Source organism: Pleurodeles waltl, chromosome 4_2 (assembly GCF_031143425.1).
Source record: "Pleurodeles waltl isolate 20211129_DDA chromosome 4_2, aPleWal1.hap1.20221129, whole genome shotgun sequence".
Lineage (NCBI taxonomy): Eukaryota > Metazoa > Chordata > Amphibia > Caudata > Salamandridae > Pleurodeles > Pleurodeles waltl.
Genome location: NC_090443.1, coordinates 770,040,129 through 770,061,395, shown reverse-complemented (window position 1 = coordinate 770,061,395; position 21,267 = coordinate 770,040,129). Strand labels below are relative to the sequence as shown.

At 44.5% G+C, this 21,267-nt stretch overlaps 1 protein-coding gene across 1 annotated transcript in view; it reads left to right on the top strand.

The window, feature by feature from the left end:
• The window catches only part of ACADM (acyl-CoA dehydrogenase medium chain), a 258,751-nt gene that overhangs the window by 42,591 nt on the left and 194,893 nt on the right, over window positions 1-21,267 (top strand). Inside the window, exon 2 of the mRNA XM_069232418.1 lies at window positions 10,763-10,865. Within this exon, the coding sequence (XP_069088519.1) occupies window positions 10,763-10,865 (103 nt within the window). The remainder of the gene's footprint in view (window positions 1-10,762; window positions 10,866-21,267) is intronic.

Genomic DNA, 21,267 nt, shown 5'->3' with positions numbered 1-21,267 from the left:
TATCTTCGTGTAGCCTGTGCTCGGTCTCGGCTGGTGTCCCAGCCCCTGGGACAGGCCTGGTGACCATATGACAGTGGAGGGAGAATTGTTGCCTTCGTGACCCCGAACTTAGGTGCTGCAGAGGCACTTTTTAGGTTTGCATTGAGGCACTTTAGGCTTTGTGATGGCTGCCCCTTTCTTTTTCAGGAGAGGCCTAATGGGCTGTTGGTTTTGTGGTCTCCGTAAACCAAACACCCAGGTAATTGTAGTCTGTTGCTCTGTTTGATAGTCTTGCTCCTCATGTGAGGTTTTTCTTGTTCTTGTCATGGCCAAAGATGAAAACTTTGGTCTTCTCTCGATTTATTATGAGGTACTTTTTGCTGTTATATATGTGGAGGCTACTCAGGGCTCACTGTATGCAGACTTTGGTGTGGTTCATTACATCTATCTGATCAGCGTATTCGTATTGCAGAGTGTGTAAATTCGACAGGCCTAGTCTTGGGGGAACCTGGCAGCAACCTTCCAGGAGTTAGCCCAGGTCCACTGTGTACAGGTTAAAGAGAAGATGGCGCAAGAGCACACTACTGCTTCAGGCCGCCTCGGGTGGTACTTTATGAGGTAACTGTGTGTAGGCCTGTACTCACTTGGACCCACGAGTCAATCTACAGACAGATAAGTGCTCCCAATAATTTATGGAGAACGCCCAATACATTTAGTTTTCTCCAAAGTGCGGGGTGGTCTGCCTTGTCGAAGGCAGCACTGTAGTCGCTAAAGTATCAAAAGAATGGTAGCTGATTTTTCTGTGCTGCTTTTTGAGTCAGGACTGCAAATGTGTGATGCTAACAATTTTTGAAGCAGTTGAAACCCTGTCTGGAAAAAAAAAAACGTAAAGCATCACTGTCTGTGACCCAGGCCTCTAGATGCTTGAGGAGGATTTGACCGTGGGCTTTGGCCTGTAGGTCTAGAAGTATAGATGTGCTATCAAGCGGTAGGTGAATGAATTTGTCAGATCCCCTTTTTTGTTTTTTTAAAGTTTTGGACACAAAATGGATCCCCTCCATGCGTCTGGGACTTGAAAAAAAGTCATAGTTAAGGAGGGAGTTTAACACATTTGCCCACTAATCCAAACACATTTAAATATACCAGCCGGGAGACTGTTGGCGCTAGGCGCGCCATAGTTTTTTCATTGCCATTTAGTTTACAGGCCTAAGCCGGCAATGTCGGGTCCTCCATTTTGTCTGGAGACTGTAATTGTGTGATTTCCCCCATTTGTCAATTTGTCAGCTTGATCAGGTGATGCTGACTGCTTTGTTGTGTAACACATTTACATGCCTCACCCAGGGTTCTTCCGAAAACTCAATTTTCCCTGGTGTTATTCGGGGATTTCGATTTGTTGACGAGGTTTCCAGAAGTGGGCTAGACTTGATTCTTAGAGTATTTGATGTATTCTTAGCCATTCCTTTTCCTCTAGGGCTTTCTTTACCTCCCAAGTTAGTGTTTTGGACTATTTACGCAGATTGGCAATATTTTTTGTAGTGGGATTGAGCTTGTAGGCACTCGGGGTCCTCATTAGTGCTCTTTGAGCTGTGACATTGGCCTTGTTCTACTGCTGTTGAAAATGCTCCCTTCCTTTTTCGCTTGAGTATTGCGGGCGATCCCTCAAAGCTAGCAGGGACTCCCTTAACTCTCATTTTAGTCTATCCCACTCGTGGTGTATGTTTCATGGGGGTGGGGTGGGGTGATAGGTTCCATGGTCACCTTTCCTAGCCATTTGACCACAGTTGAGATGTCAGTCTCCCTCCATTTAATCCTCCTTACAAGCTTTGTTACTTCAATACCCGTGGAAGATCCCACTGTCTGGCTTAATTCAAGAGGTGAAGTTAGGGGATTGTGGTCACTTCCAGGTCTGTTGGAAATTAATGTTAATGAAGTTAATGAGACGGCTTGCTAGGAATTCTGTCAGAAAAATATAACCAATGGTTGCGGGTATCATAAATAGCTCAATTCACAATTCCTTAAAGATCCTTGCATAGCCCAGAATAATGTCTCTGTGGGCCTTTCCCGATCATGTGTTTATGGTGGTTTCTGGGGAACTTCTACCTGAGATTGGAGTTTACTTTGCCTATGTTAGGTCAGCAGAGGTCAACACTTTCAATGTTGAAATAGGTTGAAACAGACATAAGAGGTTACCTTTTATTAAGTATGTTATGAGAGCCCTTGGAGTGTAGTGTGGAATGCACTCGAAATCTAACTGTTCTGAGGCAGTTGCATAGGCGACCACTTGGGCTGGGTAATAAGGGCTCCAAAGCACTTGATAAATGAGAAGGTGGAGGCCTAAGTTAAGCTGGAAGGCGTCTTGTATAGTCTGGTGAAGGCTTAATTATAGAGGTGGTCAGCGAAAGGCCTTTGGGTCGTAGGCTGTGGTGATTTCTGTTATTAATTGTCACGATCGCTGAATTTTTAAAGAAGGCCTGCTGGTTGCTGGTCCCCTTTTCAGGCTGTCTTTTGGGGCGTACTAGGGGCTGGGTGGGGGGAGAGGGGAGGTGGCTCCCAGGTCATTAGACAGAAAGCCTTTGTACCAAAGGGCATTATGACCGCTGCTGGCAAAACTGAGAAGCCCTTTTACAGATGGCATTGCAATAATTGCACTGGGGCCCTGAATGAACGATTGCCTATTGATTGAATCAATATAAGAAAGGACTGTGTAGGTACTTGTCACTGCTGCATGTTTCTCAGTGACAGTTGTAGCCATTGGAACCCCACAACCCTGCAAGGTGTCCTTTGATGGCTGTGCGGCATTGATCCTTTGTGTGGCTGGTGTTCGTTTCTTTAGAGCATTAGATTACCGGCTTGTGGCTACACTTTTCTATAAGCAATCACACTGACATTATGTCCCGAGGGACTTGTTTTCTTGTTTCTTGCGAGCAGCTCGATGTACATCTACTTAATTGACTTGGGCAGCTGCTCCTGTTTGAGTGACCCCTGGTGCCAGTGCATTGACCTTAAGTGGCTGGGCACCGTTGGTCCCTGGTGTAGGCACTGTTGATTTATTTGAGAGTCTGTGGCTATGCTCTCTGTGCGTGGTCCCACCGACAATATGTCCAGAGGGGCATGCGATCTCATTGTTTCTTGGAAAGAGCTCAGTGTACATATACCTTCATTGATCAACTTGGGTGACAGCTTTGTGGGCCCCTGCCCCTGGTGCAACCAAGGGGTGTTGGCTGTCTCTGGAGTCAAGGGTCCTCTTTTTGCTGGGCACTGTATTTTTACTCAGTTTATTTCAGGTTTTTTTTCACCCTTCCTGAGAGAATGCAATGTTTTGAGGGGAATGGTGGTATTTGGATTACCAGAGTCTAGATAATTTCCCCTACATCAGTCAAGCTCAGGATTGACCTATCTGCTGCAAATCAAGCGGGATGGGTTGATGCTGTGGTGGGAGAGTGGGGACTTGGTTTCAGTTTCCTTGGGGGCCACTGGTACCATGACTAAGGAAGGACCGTAGCGATTGTCATTTTGTTTGGCTGGGACCGCTCTATTTGAGAGTGGTACCTTTGTGTCTGCTCTGGGGCAGCAAGTCATGCTCCTGATGCTATCCACAGGGGACCATAGTATTTTATGCAATGTGCTTAGTTTGTCAATCATGTTGGAGCATAGGGAGGACTTTTCCACCCCTGCGCCTCTGAGAAGACTTACCACTGAGCTTATTCTAAGCCCCAGGTCCACTAAGCTGGAGGCGATGAATTGGATTAGATCCATCTGGATTTCCATCTTTTGTGATTGCTGTAAGAGTGCCTTGGCGATCGTGTATCGTGTGATGCAAATGAAGGCCAAAGAGGGGCTGTAAGAGAGGAGGTGTGGGCCATGCAAGTGCTCTCTCTCCCAAACGTGTGTCTCTGTCTGTGTGTGTGTCTCTGTCTGTGTGTGTGTCTCTGTCTGTGTGTGTGTCTCTGTCTGTGTGTGTGTCTCTGTCTGTGTGTGTGTCTCTGTCTGTGTGTGTGTCTCTGTCTGTGTGTGTGTCTCTTTCTGTGTGTGTGTCTCTTTCTGTGTGTGTGTCTCTTTCTGTGTGTGTGTCTCTTTCTGTGTGTGTGTCTGTTTGTGTGTGTGTGTCTGTGTGTGTGTCTCTGTTTGTGTGTGTGTGTCTCTGTCTGTGTGTGTGTCTCTGTCTGTGTGTGTGTCTCTCTGTCTGTATGTGTGTGTCTCTCTGTCTGTGTGTGTGTGTCTCTGTCTGTGTGTGTGTGTCTCTGTGTGTGTGTGTGTGTCTCTGTGTGTGTGTCTCTGTCTGTGTGTCTGTGTGTGTGTCTCTGTCTGTGTGTGTGTGTCTCTGTCTGTATGTTTGTCTCTGTCTGTATGTTTGTCTCTGTCTGTGTTTCTGTCTGTGTGTGTGTGTGTGTCTCTGTCTGTCTGTGTCTCTGTGTGTGTGTCTCTGTCTGTCTGTGTCTCTGTGTGTGTGTCTCTGTCTGTCTGTGTCTCTGTGTGTGTGTGTGTGTGTCTCTGTCTCTGTCTGTGTCTCTGTGTGTGTGTGTGTCTCTGTCTCTGTCTGTGTCTCTGTGTGTGTGTGTGTGTGTCTCTGTCTCTGTCTGTGTGTCTCTGTCTGTGTGTCTCTGTCTGTGTCTCTGTCTGTGTGTCTCTGTCTGTCTGTGTTTCTGTCTGTGTGTGTGTGTGTGTCTCTGTCTGTGTGTGTGTGTCTCTGTCTGTCTGTGTCTCTGTGTGTGTGTCTCTGTCTGTCTGTGTCTCTGTGTGTGTGTCTCTGTCTGTCTGTGTCTCTGTGTGTGTGTGTGTGTCTCTGTCTCTGTCTGTGTCTCTGTGTGTGTGTGTGTCTCTGTCTCTGTCTGTGTCTCTGTGTGTGTGTGTGTGTGTCTCTGTCTCTGTCTGTGTGTCTCTGTCTGTGTGTCTCTGTGTCTCTGTCTGTCTGTGTGTCTGTCTGTGTCTCTGTCTGTGTCTCTGTCTGTGTCTCTGTCTGTGTCTCTGTCTGTGTCTCTGTCTGTGTGTGTGTGTGTGTGTCTCTGTCTGTCTGTGTCTGTGTGTGTGTGTGTGTGTGTGTGTGTGTGTGTCTCTGTCTCTGTCTGTGTGTGTGTGTGTGTGTGTCTCTCTGTCTCTGTCTGTGTCTCTGTCTGTGTGTGTGTGTGTGTGTGTCTCTCTGTCTCTGTCTGTGTCTCTGTGTGTGTGTGTGTGTGTGTGTCTCTCTGTCTCTGTCTGTGTGTGTGTGTGTGTGTGTGTGTCTCTCTGTCTCTGTCTGTGTGTGTGTGTGTCTCTCTGTCTGTCTGTGTCTCTGTGTGTGTGTGTGTGTCTCTCTGTCTCTGTCTGTGTCTCTGTCTGTGTGTGTGTGTCTCTGTCTGTGTGTCTGTGTGTGTGTGTCTCTGTCTGTGTGTCTGTGTGTGTGTGTCTCTGTCTGTGTCTCTGTGTGTGTGTGTGTGTGTCTCTGTCTGTGTCTCTGTGTGTGTGTGTGTGTCTCTCTGTCTCTGTGTGTGTGTGTGTGTGTGTCTCTGTCTGTGTCTCTGTCTGTGTCTCTGTCTGTGTGTGTGTGTGTCTCTGTCTGTGTCTCTGTCTGTGTGTGTGTGTGTCTCTGTCTGTGTCTCTGTCTGTGTGTGTGTGTGTCTCTGTCTGTGTCTCTGTCTGTGTGTGTGTGTCTCTGTCTCCGTCTGTGTGTGTCTGTGAGTGTGTCTGTGCGTGCTAATTGTTCTTCGATTTGGGCACCCAGTGTGGAGAGAAAGCAGTCTAGTAGGTTACCCAGTTCCTTATCTGTTCTACTTTCCCTCCTGGGCTTCTTTGGGGGCGATGGAGTGGGATGGACCATTGATATACTATAACTCATGTTCATTAGTGTGACCTCTGACAGAGAGACAGTTGTCCTTGTGTGCACTTGTGTGGACATCATTACCGTCCGCAAGCTCTGTTTGCTAAGTAGACATACAGTATCCCAGACATCTTTTGAGTGGTGGGCTGGAAGGGTGGTTTGTCTCCCCCCCTGCCTCTTTAGCTGATCACTCAGAGATGATTTCCAGGGTCTCCGTCACGTTGTGTCTTAGTGGAGCATGGGACTGAAATGTCTCCTTGATGCATGGACCCTCGGTGCACTGAACCTCCCAGCTTAGCCCTGGCCAGGAATTAGCCCAGCAGCAGGCTGTGTCCCTTGGCCTTCGCTGTATATAGCCATAGAGAACTTATCCTTGAGCCCAGTGGAGACACCGGTTGCATTCCCTTGGAGAGAGATCTTGTAAAAATCTTCACTGCTCAGCCCCTGAGATCTACTCATTTCAGGTGTTGTTGCCATAGGTGTTCCTCCGTGGCAGATCTTCTCCTTAAATTCCCAGCATGTTAAAGGGAGAGGCACAGAATGTAGACTTGAAGGGGGTGGGGGGAGATATAGGCTTAATAGGAGCTTCCAGAACAGCACTGACTTTTTTTCTGTGGCAAGGCTTTCCTTTTAGGAGCTTTCACAGGTGTAGGTTGTGTTGGACTGTATTCAGGTAGCTGGATAAGACCGCACAGTTCCCCTTTTGCTCAACAGTTTCTCTCCTACTGTGCACTCTGAGGTCTGGATCTTCTGAAGTAAACTATGAGTAATAAGTACCATTGACGCAAAGTTTGTAGATTTATTTAGATAAGTTAAAATTAGAGCTCAGCTGCAAAATAGGGAGAGCGGAGTAGATGGTCTTTGGTGCACCCTGATTATGTGGACAATGCGATGGGCAGCTGAGGCTAGGGAGCATGCCCATTCCACAAGACGCACCCAAAACCAGTTGGCCTGCTTCTGCAGACACTGGCTCTACCACTACAACTAGGTCTAAACCTGCAGTGACCACGCCCCCTCCACATGCCCCTTGCCACTGATCATTTCAACTGAGTTGAGTCATGTTGGGAGGGTCTGGGCAACTCACTTTCTAACCGGCCTCTGTCTGTCCTAACTAAGGTAACGGCTGCTGGTTACAGTGTTCAGAAATGGGGGAAAGTAAAGAAAGAGCAAAAGGGAGCTTCGGCTCTAGCTTCCAGTGGCAGTGTGCTGGGTGCCAGAGGCTCAGCAAGAAGCCACCACAGAGCTGACACCCCTGCCCACTCAATTTTCGGCACGTAGCGTGATGGCGATACCAGCAGTAGTATTGTAATGCGGTAAAGTATGGTATGGCTGCTTACTCATCCCTGTCTCCACAGTCCCACTAACTGGGACACAGTCATGCCTGGTGTGCCGGCTGCAACCTCATCATAGGCCTCTCTGCGGCTTCTGCCATGCCCCCTAATGAGGTAACCACAGCATTTAAGGCGGTGGTGACAGAGAAAATGAGTGAGCAACTAACTAGCTTTGTTTGGTGGGCGGCGTTTGCGAGGTTGCCAAGACTCTTCCACCTCTGTAGCATAGCGTAACGTGCACTCCCAGGTCACTAGTAAGACACTGAGTAGGAATTCAAACCTGAAACATGCTTTGCTGCAGGTGGTGTTGCCATAATGTCTAATGCAAAACATTGGCACACTACAATCAGTTGACTGGCAATCTGATCCCTGTGTAAATGCTCAAGTAAGGAGGCAGGTTATCTCAAAAACACTTATTTAAACCAGATTTATGAAAGTGCTTCCAGAAAGTGAACAGAACATGACCTGAGAAGGAGACACTTTGTTACTTTTCTTGCGGTCTCAAAATGAATTAAGACAGTAGAAATGCCTACGGAAAAGAAAATTCTTTATTTGGTGCCCATCAGGTTCCAAAGCATTGCAGATAATAAAGACTGAAATACACACGCAATTTTGTCGGTTCAAATCCTCGGACTCGGAGTGTTTGTGGGTGCAAAATTGCCTTTTGCTAGATATGAAACCCATTGTGTGAGTTGCAAAAGAATTTCAGACTTGCAAAATGGTTTTACCGAGCCATTCCGAATCGCAAATAGGAAGGGCATGAAAGGGGCGTCCCTCTTTAATTGTAGGACATAATAGAATGTATCCGTGGTTTGTGGTAGCAACCTGTTAAAGCTGGTACCCATTACGTGGTAACGTATTTGGATGGAAAAAGCTGTTCCTGTTGGTCAGCTTCCTCTTGGGAAATATTGTCCGGCAACCTTGTGGGAAGGAGACAGTGGTCCAGGTAACCACACTACTTTTTTTTCGGAAAACCTCCATTGCGTTCAGAATTGTTTATTTTTTTTATTTTTTTTAATTTTTATGCAGCACTAGTTTCTTTTGAGTGTGTGCTGGTTAAAAAAATAAAAATCCATTTGAATGCAAACTCAAGGGTGATAGTCTGCTATTCTTTGCAGACCACTATCCCTGTGTTTGTAGCCAACTAAAAGCGGTTTGCAAACAGCAACCTGTTTTATTGATATTCTTTAGACAGCCTGTTCTGTGTCTGGACGTTTTGCAGTGTGATCCATTAGTACATAGGTTGCATTGCAAAATTAAAGGCTGGTAGCTAATGAACAGTTTGCATTATGCAGTCATTTTTCGTGACCAGGGTTTTCGTCTTTATAACTCAAAGCTATTATTAACATTACCACATTAACCAGTGTTTGTTGTGTTTTTTTTTTTTTTTTTCCCTTCGTCTTTGGGAGATGGGGGAAAAATATTTACCTCAAATACCGTTGTGCTAAGTTTGAACAGAGTTATTACCCTAAGCATTTAACCATGTTATCAACCTATTCTTTGTATGCATTTGTTTTGTTAATATGTTGTCTTACTGATTTTTAGATAACATGAGTATAACTACTAACCCAGTGGTTCCCAACCTGTGGGATAGGGACCCCTGGGGGTCCGCGAAGCTTCCTCGTGGGGTCCGCGACTGCTTAGAAAATTTAATATTCGGTTCCAGCTATCAGTAATGACTCAGTGGGGGTCTCCGGATTCCACTAATGATTCAGTGGGGGTCCCCGGGCTCCAGTATTGATAAAATGGGGGTCCACAGAAGTCAAAAGTTTGGGAACCAGTGTACTAATCCATAAAACATGAACTACACAGAATCTATTCAATCCAAATCCTAAATTCATGACTGAAATACATTTACCAGGCTGAGTTGCTTTGAGTTCGTCATTCTTTTTCATTGCTCTACCAAACAATAAAACAAACTTTGCTGATTTAAATAAGTTAACGTCTGCGTTCCTGGTGTCAATGAAAAAAGTCAGGATTGGGTCCTCGTCGTTGTTCTGTACATGTACACTACAGACTAGTCAGTCAATAAACTGGACACGCATGAACTAATACACCGAAGAACAGTTCCTTAAGGCTTTATTTCAGTGCAACCTCTGTGTGATGATCCTTGTACTGCTTTGCTAAATATGGTGCTGCCTACCCTATCCCAATACAGGCTAGCAATTATAATTTTTGGGCAAATAGGTACTCCACCAAAATAGTTTAAAGAGCTCTTCCTATTGGAGAGCCATCTCACCCCCTCCATGAAAAAGATCTGAATAGCAGCTGATAACACCCCATCGACCAGGTGATACAGGAAGGGTTGCACTCAAAATACATTGATATTACCAAAGAAGCATATTGCTTGATTTTAAAGGCGGATATATTTTCTACCACCAGTAGCTCAAATAATTTTGCAATGAACAGGAATTGTAGGTTTTACATATTAATCTATCTACTGATGTTCCAAATTAACATAGCATTAAACAAGGTATGTTTTCCATTTAATTAATCTTCCATGGTGACATTTATGTGTCCACATATATAAGCATTATACCTCCTATGCCACCTCGCTGTTGTTTGAAATTCCTATGGGCAATAAATATACTGTGATCACAACTGCTTTAACTTTATGAAACCAGACTCCCCATTGGATCTTCTTAAATCCACTTCTCTCGTTTGAATCCTCACATGTGTGGAAGGTGAACATAAGACCGCTTTCTGATGCAGAAACCAACATAAATGCAAAAATAATGTTCCTTCTAGGAAAACAAATTCGTAGGATATAGGATTTGAATGTATCTTACTAGCCAAAATGTCAACAGCTTAGATTTTGAATACTGTGGGGCCGACTAGCAAAGGGCCTTCTCGCTTGTGGCAGAGGCCCTGCAGTCGTGCTGGGTAGGGAGTCCACACTCGTGGCAGAGGCCCTGCAGTCTGAGCAGGAATGCCCACACTTGTGGTAAGACCTCCGCAGCAGGTAACTGCAGTACAGCTGTGCTGCCACAATTGTGGGGCCTCCTCCACAAATGCGTAGGCCCTTTGTGAATTGGGCCCTCATCTGTCGAAAGTATATGCAAAATAGAAAGTTAGGTAAAATGTATTGGTTGTCAGGAACAAATCCTCCAGTTAAGCGTCAGGCTTCTGTGCCAAAAAAGAGGTGCAATTATGCGAAAAACATGTAGAAACTGATGCAGGAGTACTGATCTGCCCTTGTCTTCCTAATACTATGGGGCCTAGCGGAGGAGCACTTTTAATTCTCTCTTACTTATGCATTTCAGAATTATCAATGCAGCTGGTTTTTAGCAGTAATACGTTTGGTATCACTGACCATTACCTATTAAGAACTCGTGATGTGAACGTAAATGGAAAGCACAAGTTTGCTGATTCTTCCAATAAGTCATATTTTGTGTTGCTTACTGGCACCCTACATCTCCTACTCCCACCACACCTGGACTGAAACAGTTGACCACATTCTGAAGTGAATGTGTAGTGGTAGATCTGCATTAAGGGAATTTTCTGTGTTGTTTATGTGCTTATTCTCATCTAGCGCTGCCCATTTGGTTGGGTGATTCAGGCCTTTCTCATCGTTAAACCTGTTAGTCTTAAGGGGGCCCAACAAATGGTACCAGTAGTCCTCAATTGTATTTTTGAAATTATGCTTGTTGTTTTGTAGGTGCTTAAAGGCATTGTACGTTGTAGTTGGAGAGCGCAGTCCACTTCTACACAATTAGATTCAGCTTCTCAAAGAGATCATTCTGGAACCGGCTTTTGCTTTGGTAAGTAATAAACTATTTTAAGAAAAAGGATCTCATGAAAGAGTGTGTTAGCGCAACATTTATTGTCTTAAAATAACATTCTACAAACCTTGGATGAGAGTATGAAGTTGTTAACATTGAAATAGACCTCTTTGTTGTCAGTCATCGGAAGTAAGAGAAAAGCAACTTCATTTTAATGTTAAAGATGGCTAGGCAACTGCATCAGAACCCTTCAGTATTATTCTTCACTTTAATCCTTAACTGAAAGCCCAAATTTTATAATTTGCACACATCATTAACAGTAAACCCTCTAAGCGATTTGTTCTATGTTGGAGTAGCACTTCTAAATTGTATTGTCTTTCTTTTTGTTGCTGTCGAACAGGAATTCTCAAAATTTTGACTTCTGTCAACCTCCTCACTTTATCATTTCTGTATCCCACAATAAATCATTATTAGAACATTGAAATGTTCGAATCTCCTTTGCAGACAATGGAGTGCTTCGGGCTTCCCAGAGCGTCAAAATTTCAATGTTCTTTTTGTTCACAGCAACAGCTGTGAACAAAGCCTCACGGAGCCTGAGGGGGGAATTTTAATCCCCTCAGGCTCTGTGAGAAATGTGTTTTATTTAATAGAACATTCTGCCCTCTAGCGGCAGAATGTTCTAATAGCCTTAGAACCCATCGAAGCGGGCTCTGCCGTCCAATAACGGCCCTCTCCCTTGTTAAAGGCCCTCGCCTTCGGCTCAGGCCTTTAACGCAGGAGCAGGCCTTTAATGGCCGGTAGAGCCCGCTTCGGTGGGTTCTAAGGCTACACTGGAAGCACGGGCCCGGCCAAAGCATTTTCGATGACTTGAAGCTCAAAACAGTACACAAAAAATACAGAAATAAGCATTCATCAAACAAGTACACAAAAGATCAGATAGTTTATTTAATTCACAAAGAAATATTTTTAAAAATCACAATTGTATTAGGAAGGTTGGAGCATTTCTAAATAAACTTGAGGTCACTCATCATCCATACTAAGTTCTGTTTAATGCACCTGAACTACTCCTAGAAATCAATCTGAGGATACTAACTTCATTTTTCACCTCCAGTGTCCAATTCCTTCGCATTTACAGAATATTTTAAGATGTTTAACTTTACATTTTGCTTCTTTATCTATATACACGTTATTAATCTGTTAATATTTAATTTTCGAAGCAGTCAGACACCCTGAGTAGGGGATTGCAGATTCACAGGGATCTCCGGACCACAGGTTAAAATCCACTGCTGTAAAGCATTTAAGTTCTCCAGGAAAGCAGTCCTTACCAAACCTGTTTAAATTGTTCTATATGCACACCTTGACCCTGGACGTGATCACCTGCAAATACAATTTCCATTGCTTTTTCTCTGGAAAGAAATTTATTCCTATCTAAACCATAACTCATAGAAAGAAATCACCAGAAATATCTTGTCCTGCAAAACACCCTTTTCTGTATTGGACATATATAGGACCACCCCACTTCCTGACAAAACCTGAAAGTGTAACTTTCAGGTTTGGACTGTGAAACAATTAGGTTCATGTTAATCATTGCGTCAAAGGGAGCAGTTCACAATGGTATTTTCAGCCACAAACATAGGCATGCTATTGAGAAGGTTTGTAAATTCTTAGAAGTAGTAAATCACCTGTATGTTTGAGTGTTTATAGTGGTCAGTTTTTTTTTCCCTCATGTTTTTGCCAATTAACACAATAGAGTTTAAGATGCTAAAAAGTTTAAGCCCAATACAAATGGCTATAGATGAAGCCTAACTTTGTCATTCTGTAGGTTGAGGGTTGGGACCATGTGTACTGTGGGATTTTGCAGACCAAAGTCTGAAGTTTTCAAAATCCTATTGTTTGCCACCTCAGAGGTCTTTTTTTCTAATGTACTAACCCCATTTTACTGCTCAACATTTTTTTTCTGAATAACAAAATGGAGCTACTGGCCCATACTGAATCATACATTGTAAGGGGCGTGTAGGATTATGATAAATGACAATGCTTGGCTACCATAACTGCAGTCACAAACCACTGATTAGTTACTGACTTCAATGTCGGGGTGGTAACTGATTTGCAAATTATTTCTTTTGTACCACTGCCTTCTCTCAGTGAAGTTTTTCAAATCAGATTTTTTTTTTTTCCTTCTGGAGTTTGCTTTGATGGAGAAAAAAAAATCAATTTTGCAATGCAGTTGAAGGGGTGGTGGTCTATTGTCCTTTGCAGGCCATTTCCCTTGTGATTGTAACAAATCACAGCGGGTGGCAAATTGGGACCTGCCTAATGGAAATTTATTAACTAGGTAATTCGGTGACAGCATCCGCCCACCCCCACAACTTCTTATTTTGAGAACCAAGCTATTAATACATAGATTAGTTAAAAAACATAAAATACTGGTCTCAAAGTCAGTCTAAAATTTACAATCAAGATATTTATACCCTGGACCCTTGCTTACATCCACAGTGTTAATTGTTTCCCTCCTGACTGAGGGCATCTTGGGATTTGGATAGAAACGTTTTGTGATTTGATTCTAATTTCACATGAAATCTTCATGTTTTCCTGGTAACCAGGTTATGGACAAACACATGTGACAAAGCTGGAAACTGATAAAAGGATTTCATTTTTTTTCCAGTTAATGCTATAAAAGACAATGGTATTTGCCTATTGGTATTAATTGAATGCATTTTAATTGTCTGAATTTTAATTTGGACTGAAAACTGAAATCTGATTATTAAACCAGATTTGATGGATAAAATCATAAAAATGGGCCAGAATATGGCCCTGTCTCAATTTTGCCTCTGACACCTGCTTGAAAATGTGGTTTTAATGTTAACAGTGGCATCTTGTTTTTGATGGTCGAGATTAAAATATCCAGTTCAGAGGAATAATTACAGCCACATTGTCTCCATCTTGCATAAAAAAAATCAATTGAAATAGTTGGAGCAGAGCATCTTCTTTTGAAATCCTAACATTTGTACACAGTTTCTGATGGATACAACTATCTGTGGATTCCTCACCTTTTGAATTCTCCCAGTGCGCTAGCATTCGACGTAAACTTTCTTCCCACCTCTTCACGTCGATGAGGACGTCACAATTGCACAGCTCCGCACGTGACTCAGTCTGATGTCATCATGGCAATAAGAAGTCCTCGCCGTTGTGCTGACATCAGTTCCCTTTTTTCCGCGCCTTTGACGCTTACGGTTTTTCCTGGCTGTCGAAAAGCTACTGTTTCAAAGGTGTTCTTGTTGTACTAGTTACAATGTCTCTACCAAAGAAGTCCGGTTTTAAGCCTTGTCATGAGTGCGGGGTCGAATGTCAGTCACAGATCATCATGAGGACTACTTGTGGTGCCTAAGTTCGGACCATGACGTGGAGGGGGTGCGTGTTCTGCCAGCGGATGAACCCGAAGGCCTTAAAAGAAAGAGAGGCTAAGCTCTTTTTTAGCAAAAGCTGAGAGGGGACACAAGTGTCATCGAAGATCTAAGGCGAGGGACTCTTCTACACACAAGTCCTCGAGATCTCATAAGAAGCGGTGCCGGCACGATTCTCGACTCGTTCTTCCAGAGATCAGTCTCTGTCCCCTCTGAGATGATGCCGTACGGCATGGGAGGTCAGTCCAGTGATCACTCCTCAGAGTCCACAGACTTCTCTAGTGCTGTTGTTGATTGAGGTAGTCGAGTCCGTCCTCCGACTCACTTTTCACCCGTGTTTGCTCAGGAGCTGGTCAAGATGAGCAGAGGTTTCCTGCCTTCCCGACTACAGGAGCGGATCCGGCGGCGTTTCTTAATGCTATGTTTAGCATTTTCAACAAGGCTATGGTCCCTTCTGGTGCACCAGCTGGTCCCACGGGTCCATTAGCTTTCTCTTTGGGTTCGCCGTCGCCGTACAAACAGGCACCATTTGTACCCTTCTATCCGGCTGAGAGTGTTGGTTCAGTGCTGATGACTTCGCCCCAAATGATGTTGCCGATGGAGTCAATGCCGGCGCAGGATTGATCCCAGTCGGGACGCAGTATATCTCCACCACCTCTTCCACCAGAGTGTCCATCTGCCTTGAAACCGGCATTGTCTACGTCAGCTAACTCTGTCAACACAGAGATTGGAGGCCAGATTGAGATCAAGGAGGAGAGCCTTGAGGCTCTTGGAGGAGCAGTAATATCAGCAACAGCTGTTGGAGGAAAGAGATTCCTGAGCATATGGGGGAATTTCAGGGTCTGGACTCTGCAATGGACTGGATACCTCCCCTGAGTGGGATCTTTCATCCCCGGGCGAATTTACTGAGGAGGCAGCATCATCTTATCATACTGTTATAAGGAAGGCTGCTGAATTATTGGAACTTCCGTTACCAGCACCGGAGGTGAAGACTAACATCTTGACGGAGGTGTTGCATCCTTGCTCTAAATCTACGGAGCCCCTACTCCCTTTTAATGATGCCCTTACTGAGCCCATTTTAGACCTTTGGAGAAAACCTGTCACGACTCTAGCGGTTTCCAGGACTGTGGCTAGGAGGTACAGAGTTGCTCCTGGGGATCCTCAATTTTTGTCTCAACAACCGACTCCTGGGAGCTTGGTGGTTCAAGCTTCTTGTTCTGCCCGATCTGCACCTGGCTCATTTCCTGCTACTCCATCGGACAGGGAGTCTAAGAGAATGGAGCAAGCAGCCAAAAAAGGTTTCTCCGCATGCAGTATGGCCCTGAAATCTGTCAGTGCTACCTGTGTGCTGGGAAGGTATGTTCATGCCCTGATGTACATGTCAAGAGCTGTGGTGCCGAGATTGCCACAGAATGTGCAGGGGCAGTTTGATCTCCTTTTGGACACTCAAGCGGCTGCCAAGCAGATTATCCAGTCGGGTCTGTATACAGCTGATTTGGTGGCCAGGGCAATGGCCACTTCAGTGGCGACTAGGAGGCATGCGTGGCTAAGGTCTTCTGGCTTTTCCACCGATGTTCAGACAACTTTGTTGGACCTTCCGTTTGATGGTTAGAAGTTGTTTGGGTCCAAGGCCGACTCTGCTTTGGAACGTTTTAAAGACCGCAGGGCTACTGCAAGGTCCTTGAAGCTACAGGCTTCAACATCTGCACCCTTTAGAACCTTTCGGAGGTTTCGGGGGTTTGGCCATGGATTCTCTTTGTGGAAGGCCACACACTCAACAGCCTGCCAACACTCTATATAGGTCTTTTAGAGGGAGGGTTAGAACACGAAGAGCCACCCAGCAGCATCCTGCCTCATCTTCCTCTGGGGGAACCAAACCAGGAAAGCAGCCTTAGTTTTCTATCCATCTTGGATCGTGCTTCTCCCGTAGGGGGCAGGATATTTCATTTTCTCCATGAGTGGGAGTTAGTCACATCGGACTCTTGGGTGCCAAATATTGTGGGGAAAGGTTATGCCCTTCCTTTTCAGGAGTTTCCCCCCTCCCATCCTTCCCTGTCATTCATTTTGTTCAGAAGATCATCTCCTGTTGCTTCAGCAGGAGGTGCAAGTCCTTTTGTTAAAGGGTGCAGTGGAGTTGATTCCAGGGCAGGAAATGGGTCAGGAATGCTATTCAAGATATTTCCTGATTCCCAATTCCTGGACATGAGGATTTTGAATTGGTTCCTCAAACAGGAGAATTTCAAAATGCTGACTCTAGCACAGGTGCTTCTGGCGTTGAACGAGGAAGGCTGGATGGTGTTTTCATATCCCCATTCTGAAGTCGCACAGAAAGTATCTTTGGTTCGTGGTAGGGTTGCAACACTACCAGTTTGCGGTCCTTCCTTTTGGTCTTACTTCCGCACCTCGGGTCTTCACAAAGGTGATGGCGGTGGTTGCAGAGGACCTCAGAAGGAAGGGAATATATGTATTCCCTTACCTGGACGATTGGCTAATAAAAGCCAAGTCCCCAGAGCCTGTGCTGCATCACTTACAAATGACAACACAGTTGTTGTTCAACCTGGGCTTTACGGTGAATGGTCCCAAGGCTCACCTGGAGCCCTCTCAGCGCCTCCTGTTCATAGGGGCAGCACTGGATACCACATTGAATAAGGCCTATCCTCCGTCTCAGCGGATTCATGACATTCAGGCGTTGATTCCAATGTTTCAAAAGGGAGCAGTTGTTTTGTCCTAAAGGTTCTACGTCTGCTCGGTCTGTTCTCTTCTTGCATTCTGTTGGTCACTCATGCATGTTGGCACATGAGGTCTCCCCAATGGTGCCTCCGCAAGCAGTGGTTTCAACACAAAGGGGATTGCAAGGAGTTTATAACTATCTCCAGAGACGCTGCAGTGGATCTACGATGGTGGGCTGTGGATGACAACCTTTCTCAAGAAAGGTCGTTTTGTCCACCACCTCCGGTGGCCACGGTCATAACGGATGCTTCCACTCTAGGGTGGGGAGCTCCTCTAGGGGACCTGGAGATCAAAGGTCATTGGTCTCCAGTGGAACAGATGTTTCACATCAATCTGTTAGAGTTATGGACGATACGTCTGGCTCTCAAGGCCTTCCTCTCGTTCCTTTGGGGTCAGTCAGTTCAGGTCTTGACGTACAATACTACTGCAATGTTGTACATCAACAAGCAGGGAGGAGTAGGGTCGTACCTTCTCTGCAGAGATGCTCTGCGGCTCTGGTCCTGGGCACAGGACCATCGGATTTGCAATGTAGCAAACCATCTGGCTGGGGTTCTCGATATACGTGAGGACAGTCTGCATTTCTCAGCCGATCACGAGTAGTGTTTCCATCCAGACCTGGCTCTTCCTCTTCCGGATGTGGGGTTTTCCACAGATAGACCTGTTTGCCACTTGGTAGAACGTGCACTGCCTGTCGTTCTGCAGCCTTCAGTATCCGGTGCTAGGAGCATTGGTGGATGCATTTCAGATGTCTTGGTGCGACCAGTTACTTTACGTGTTTCCCCCCCATACCCTTGATTCCTTGGGTTCTGAGGAAGATTCGTCGAGATCGGGGCCCAAGTCATTTTAATAGCTCCTGATTGGCCAAGAAGGGTGTGGTACTCAGACCACCTCCAACTTTCACTGTGCCCTCTCTTCTGTCTCCCTCACAGGGCAGACCTCCTCGCAGGGGCAGGTTCTACACCACCTTCTCCACTTTTGCGAAGCATTATTGCTTTGACTCGGAAGTTAGGAGGGACTGCCATTTTTCACGTTCTGTTTTTGCAGGATTTCTTGGTGTGACCGGTCAGGCACCCACCTCCGAGTGCGGGACTGCTTTGGGATTCTATTTATAAGGTGAGGACTCCACAAATAGTTGTATCCATCAGAAGAACAAGTTACTTACCTTCGGTAACGCTTTTTTCTGGTGAATACAGTAGCTACCCGTGGATTCCTCAGTACCACCCACCTCCCCGTTGCCTGTCTGGTCATACCAAGACTTCTTTTGCTATAAATGTATATAATTTTTTTTTTTTTTAATATAAACGAATATTGTGATTTTATATTTGTTTTTGGATTGGTGTATATATGGTGTACTTGTGAAGTCGGTATTCACCTGTTTGCCTCAAAGGCACGTTAAAAAATGGTGACACTGATGTCCGCACGCCGGCAAGGACTTCTTATTGCTACAATGACGTCAGATGGAGTCGCGTGCGGAGCTGTGCAGTTGTGACGTCCTCGTCGACGTGAAGAGCTGGGAAGAAAGTATCCGTTGAATGCTGGTGCATTGGGAGAATTCATAAAGTGAGGAATCCACAGATAGCTACTGTACTCACCAGAAAAATCATTAGCAAAGGTAAGTAACTTGTTCTTTTAAGCCATAAGGCTCCAATCCATGTACAGTAACCATGCTGCCTCATTTTGGACTTTATAGCTATCCCACAGTCTGGCGGCATAATTTTGACACTTGACCCCAAGTCGCAAACTTTTACCATATTGTGACAGGGCAGTCTTAATCCATATTCCAGTATAAATAAATTTTCTCTGCTATCAGCATATTTTACAATTATTTTAATCAGGTAGTCACCAGCACCTTCTGAAAACCCTTGTCAACTTGGGCAGAGCCAGATGGTGTGGAAACAAATTCCCACTTGATCGCAACTCTTAATGCAGAGTTCAGAGTTGACCCTCTGCATCTTCAACAGTGATTGTAAATGTCATATGCTGTTCGGTAGTTTTAAAGTGAACTAATAGGAGTCCTGCTTTGACGGCTACCTCCTACAAGTACCACAGAGCTGAGCATTAAATCTTCGAGTACCTGTATATTAGATGTTATCACCTGAAAACAGCTCTGCACCAAAGCAACGTACAGATTAAGGAAATATGGTGTCAAGGATAGAACACTATTGTATGCAGTTTTTACTGATGAAACCAGTATGCCTTATTGGTTGTCTGATATCATTAGTGAAAGTGGTAAGGCATATGTTATTTGCTGTCATTGCGTTTCATTTAGAGCAAGTCCATGAAGAAGACTGGTAAATTCCATAGTATTTGAGTAGACGGAGTTGAGGGGGGCAGGGTCACAACAGCTGAGATTCGTATACCACAGGAACCCGGTCATCCTTTTTAGTGGAACCCTGAACTCAGTAAAACTCAGTAAAAGGAAAGGCATTTCCAGGAAACAGACACCCACTGTTTCCCTTCCAAGTTGTCCAAATGCATCTTCGGCATTTGCCCCTAGATATGGTTCCACACCCACACTTCTTGGTGTGCTTTATATACAAGACCGTTTACAGCGTTAAAGAACAATACTTTATCGCATTTTGGTACTTGAGGTAGTAGACGTAGTAAAGCAGTGTTAATGATTACAGGAAGAAAGTCAGTATGCTTATGCGAGCTGGTAGAAGCATCAATAGTGGTCCAGAGGCAAAGGAACAAAACAAGGAGTGAGAACACATTTTTAGGTATATTAGCAGGAAGCACAATTGGAGGCTTTACTTTATAAATATTGTTTGGCTGGCTCATGATCGGACAATTGTTTAGAAAGTGAAAAACTGATTTGTTGAACCCAGGGCGTGCCTTATGGTCAGTTACAGAAGAAATGGCTAAGAGGGAGGTGTATGGGCTCCAGGAGCAAGTTTAAGTCCCAATTTAAAATGTGCTGCGCAAGAAAGAAAATGGAGAATGTGACAGTATGCCCAGACTACTTTAAATTTTAAGGAGGTTTAAAGATCGTGGCAACAAATATTGCAAGGCTGGTTAGAGCTCATCTTTAAATAGGTTATCATTCAAACCACCAGTCTTAGAGACCGTCAGGACTGTGAGCATCGAGTACCTTCCAAAACCAAATGCTCAAACATGATTGGACATCAGGCTGAGAGTACTTCGTTTATTCACAGTGAGCCTTGGATTTCTTGTGAGTGTTGAAGAGTCAAGCATATGGTCTTCCATAGCGGCCATGGAGCTTATACGAAGTTTCCTGCTGTGCTCTTCATAAAAGAGAATGCATGTAGGATTTGGATCTAACTTTCTAGAAGTTATAACCCAATCTAACTAATAGATGAACTTGGCTTTACTTTTCCCTTCTATGTTAGCAAAATATGCTGTCTCCTAGTTTATGCAACATACACTTCCAACCAAAGTGTGCTTTCTAAAATAAGTAGTCCGTAACGTTTATGTTGAATACCTTATTTCTTTAATTCCAGAAGTGTATTCTTTCCAGAACTGACCATAATATGCCAACGAGTTTCATCTCTTATTGTGGAACTGGTTCAGGGCAGTCATATCTCTTTATTCTGCAGGTACTTTAGCCACCTTGTAAATGTGTAGCAACTTACTCTTTGCACTCATATCAATGTAACACTTCAGTTTGTCAAAGCTGTCCGTGTTGGAGAATGATTGCATTACGATTAGAGTTGTGTTCAGTTCCAGGTTTTCAAATGTAGTATACTTTTGTAAGCAACATGGGTGGACCTTGTGCCTGCAGATGGGCCCAGTTTATATATTTTTGTCTGTGAAACTGATATGTTAAGATCATGTCCCTTCTACTGCAGTTTGTTATTCCGTTTGTGGGAGATGGCTAGGAGTAAATATACCTTTATTGCCAGGGCCAAGGTTATGCCATGGAGTTTCAGTATGAGTTAGGTTTGGCCAGAAGGCCAAGAATACATGTTTTGGGGTTGTTATGTAACTTCCATCCTGAAACATGACCCCTCCGTGTGATCTCCGGCAACGATGAATTCTTATGAATGACTTACAAAGATGGAGATTAGTGCTCTGCATGGTACTGGCAAGTAGATAGTTGAGTCCTCTCCATTTAAGGTCTAGAATTAGATCCAGAACTGCACCTGAACATAAGCATAGGAAACATAAAAAGTCCTCCTCAAGGCCTGGCATGGACAAAATGCTTGTTTTCTAATTTTCTGCTGAGCATATTCCAGTACTTCAGCTTGTATAAAACAGGTGAGTTTTGAATCCTCACCATCATAAAAACAAGCATTTTCAATGCAGCGTGTCTCGCATTTGCTCAAGTAAGAGCTATTAGCGTTGTA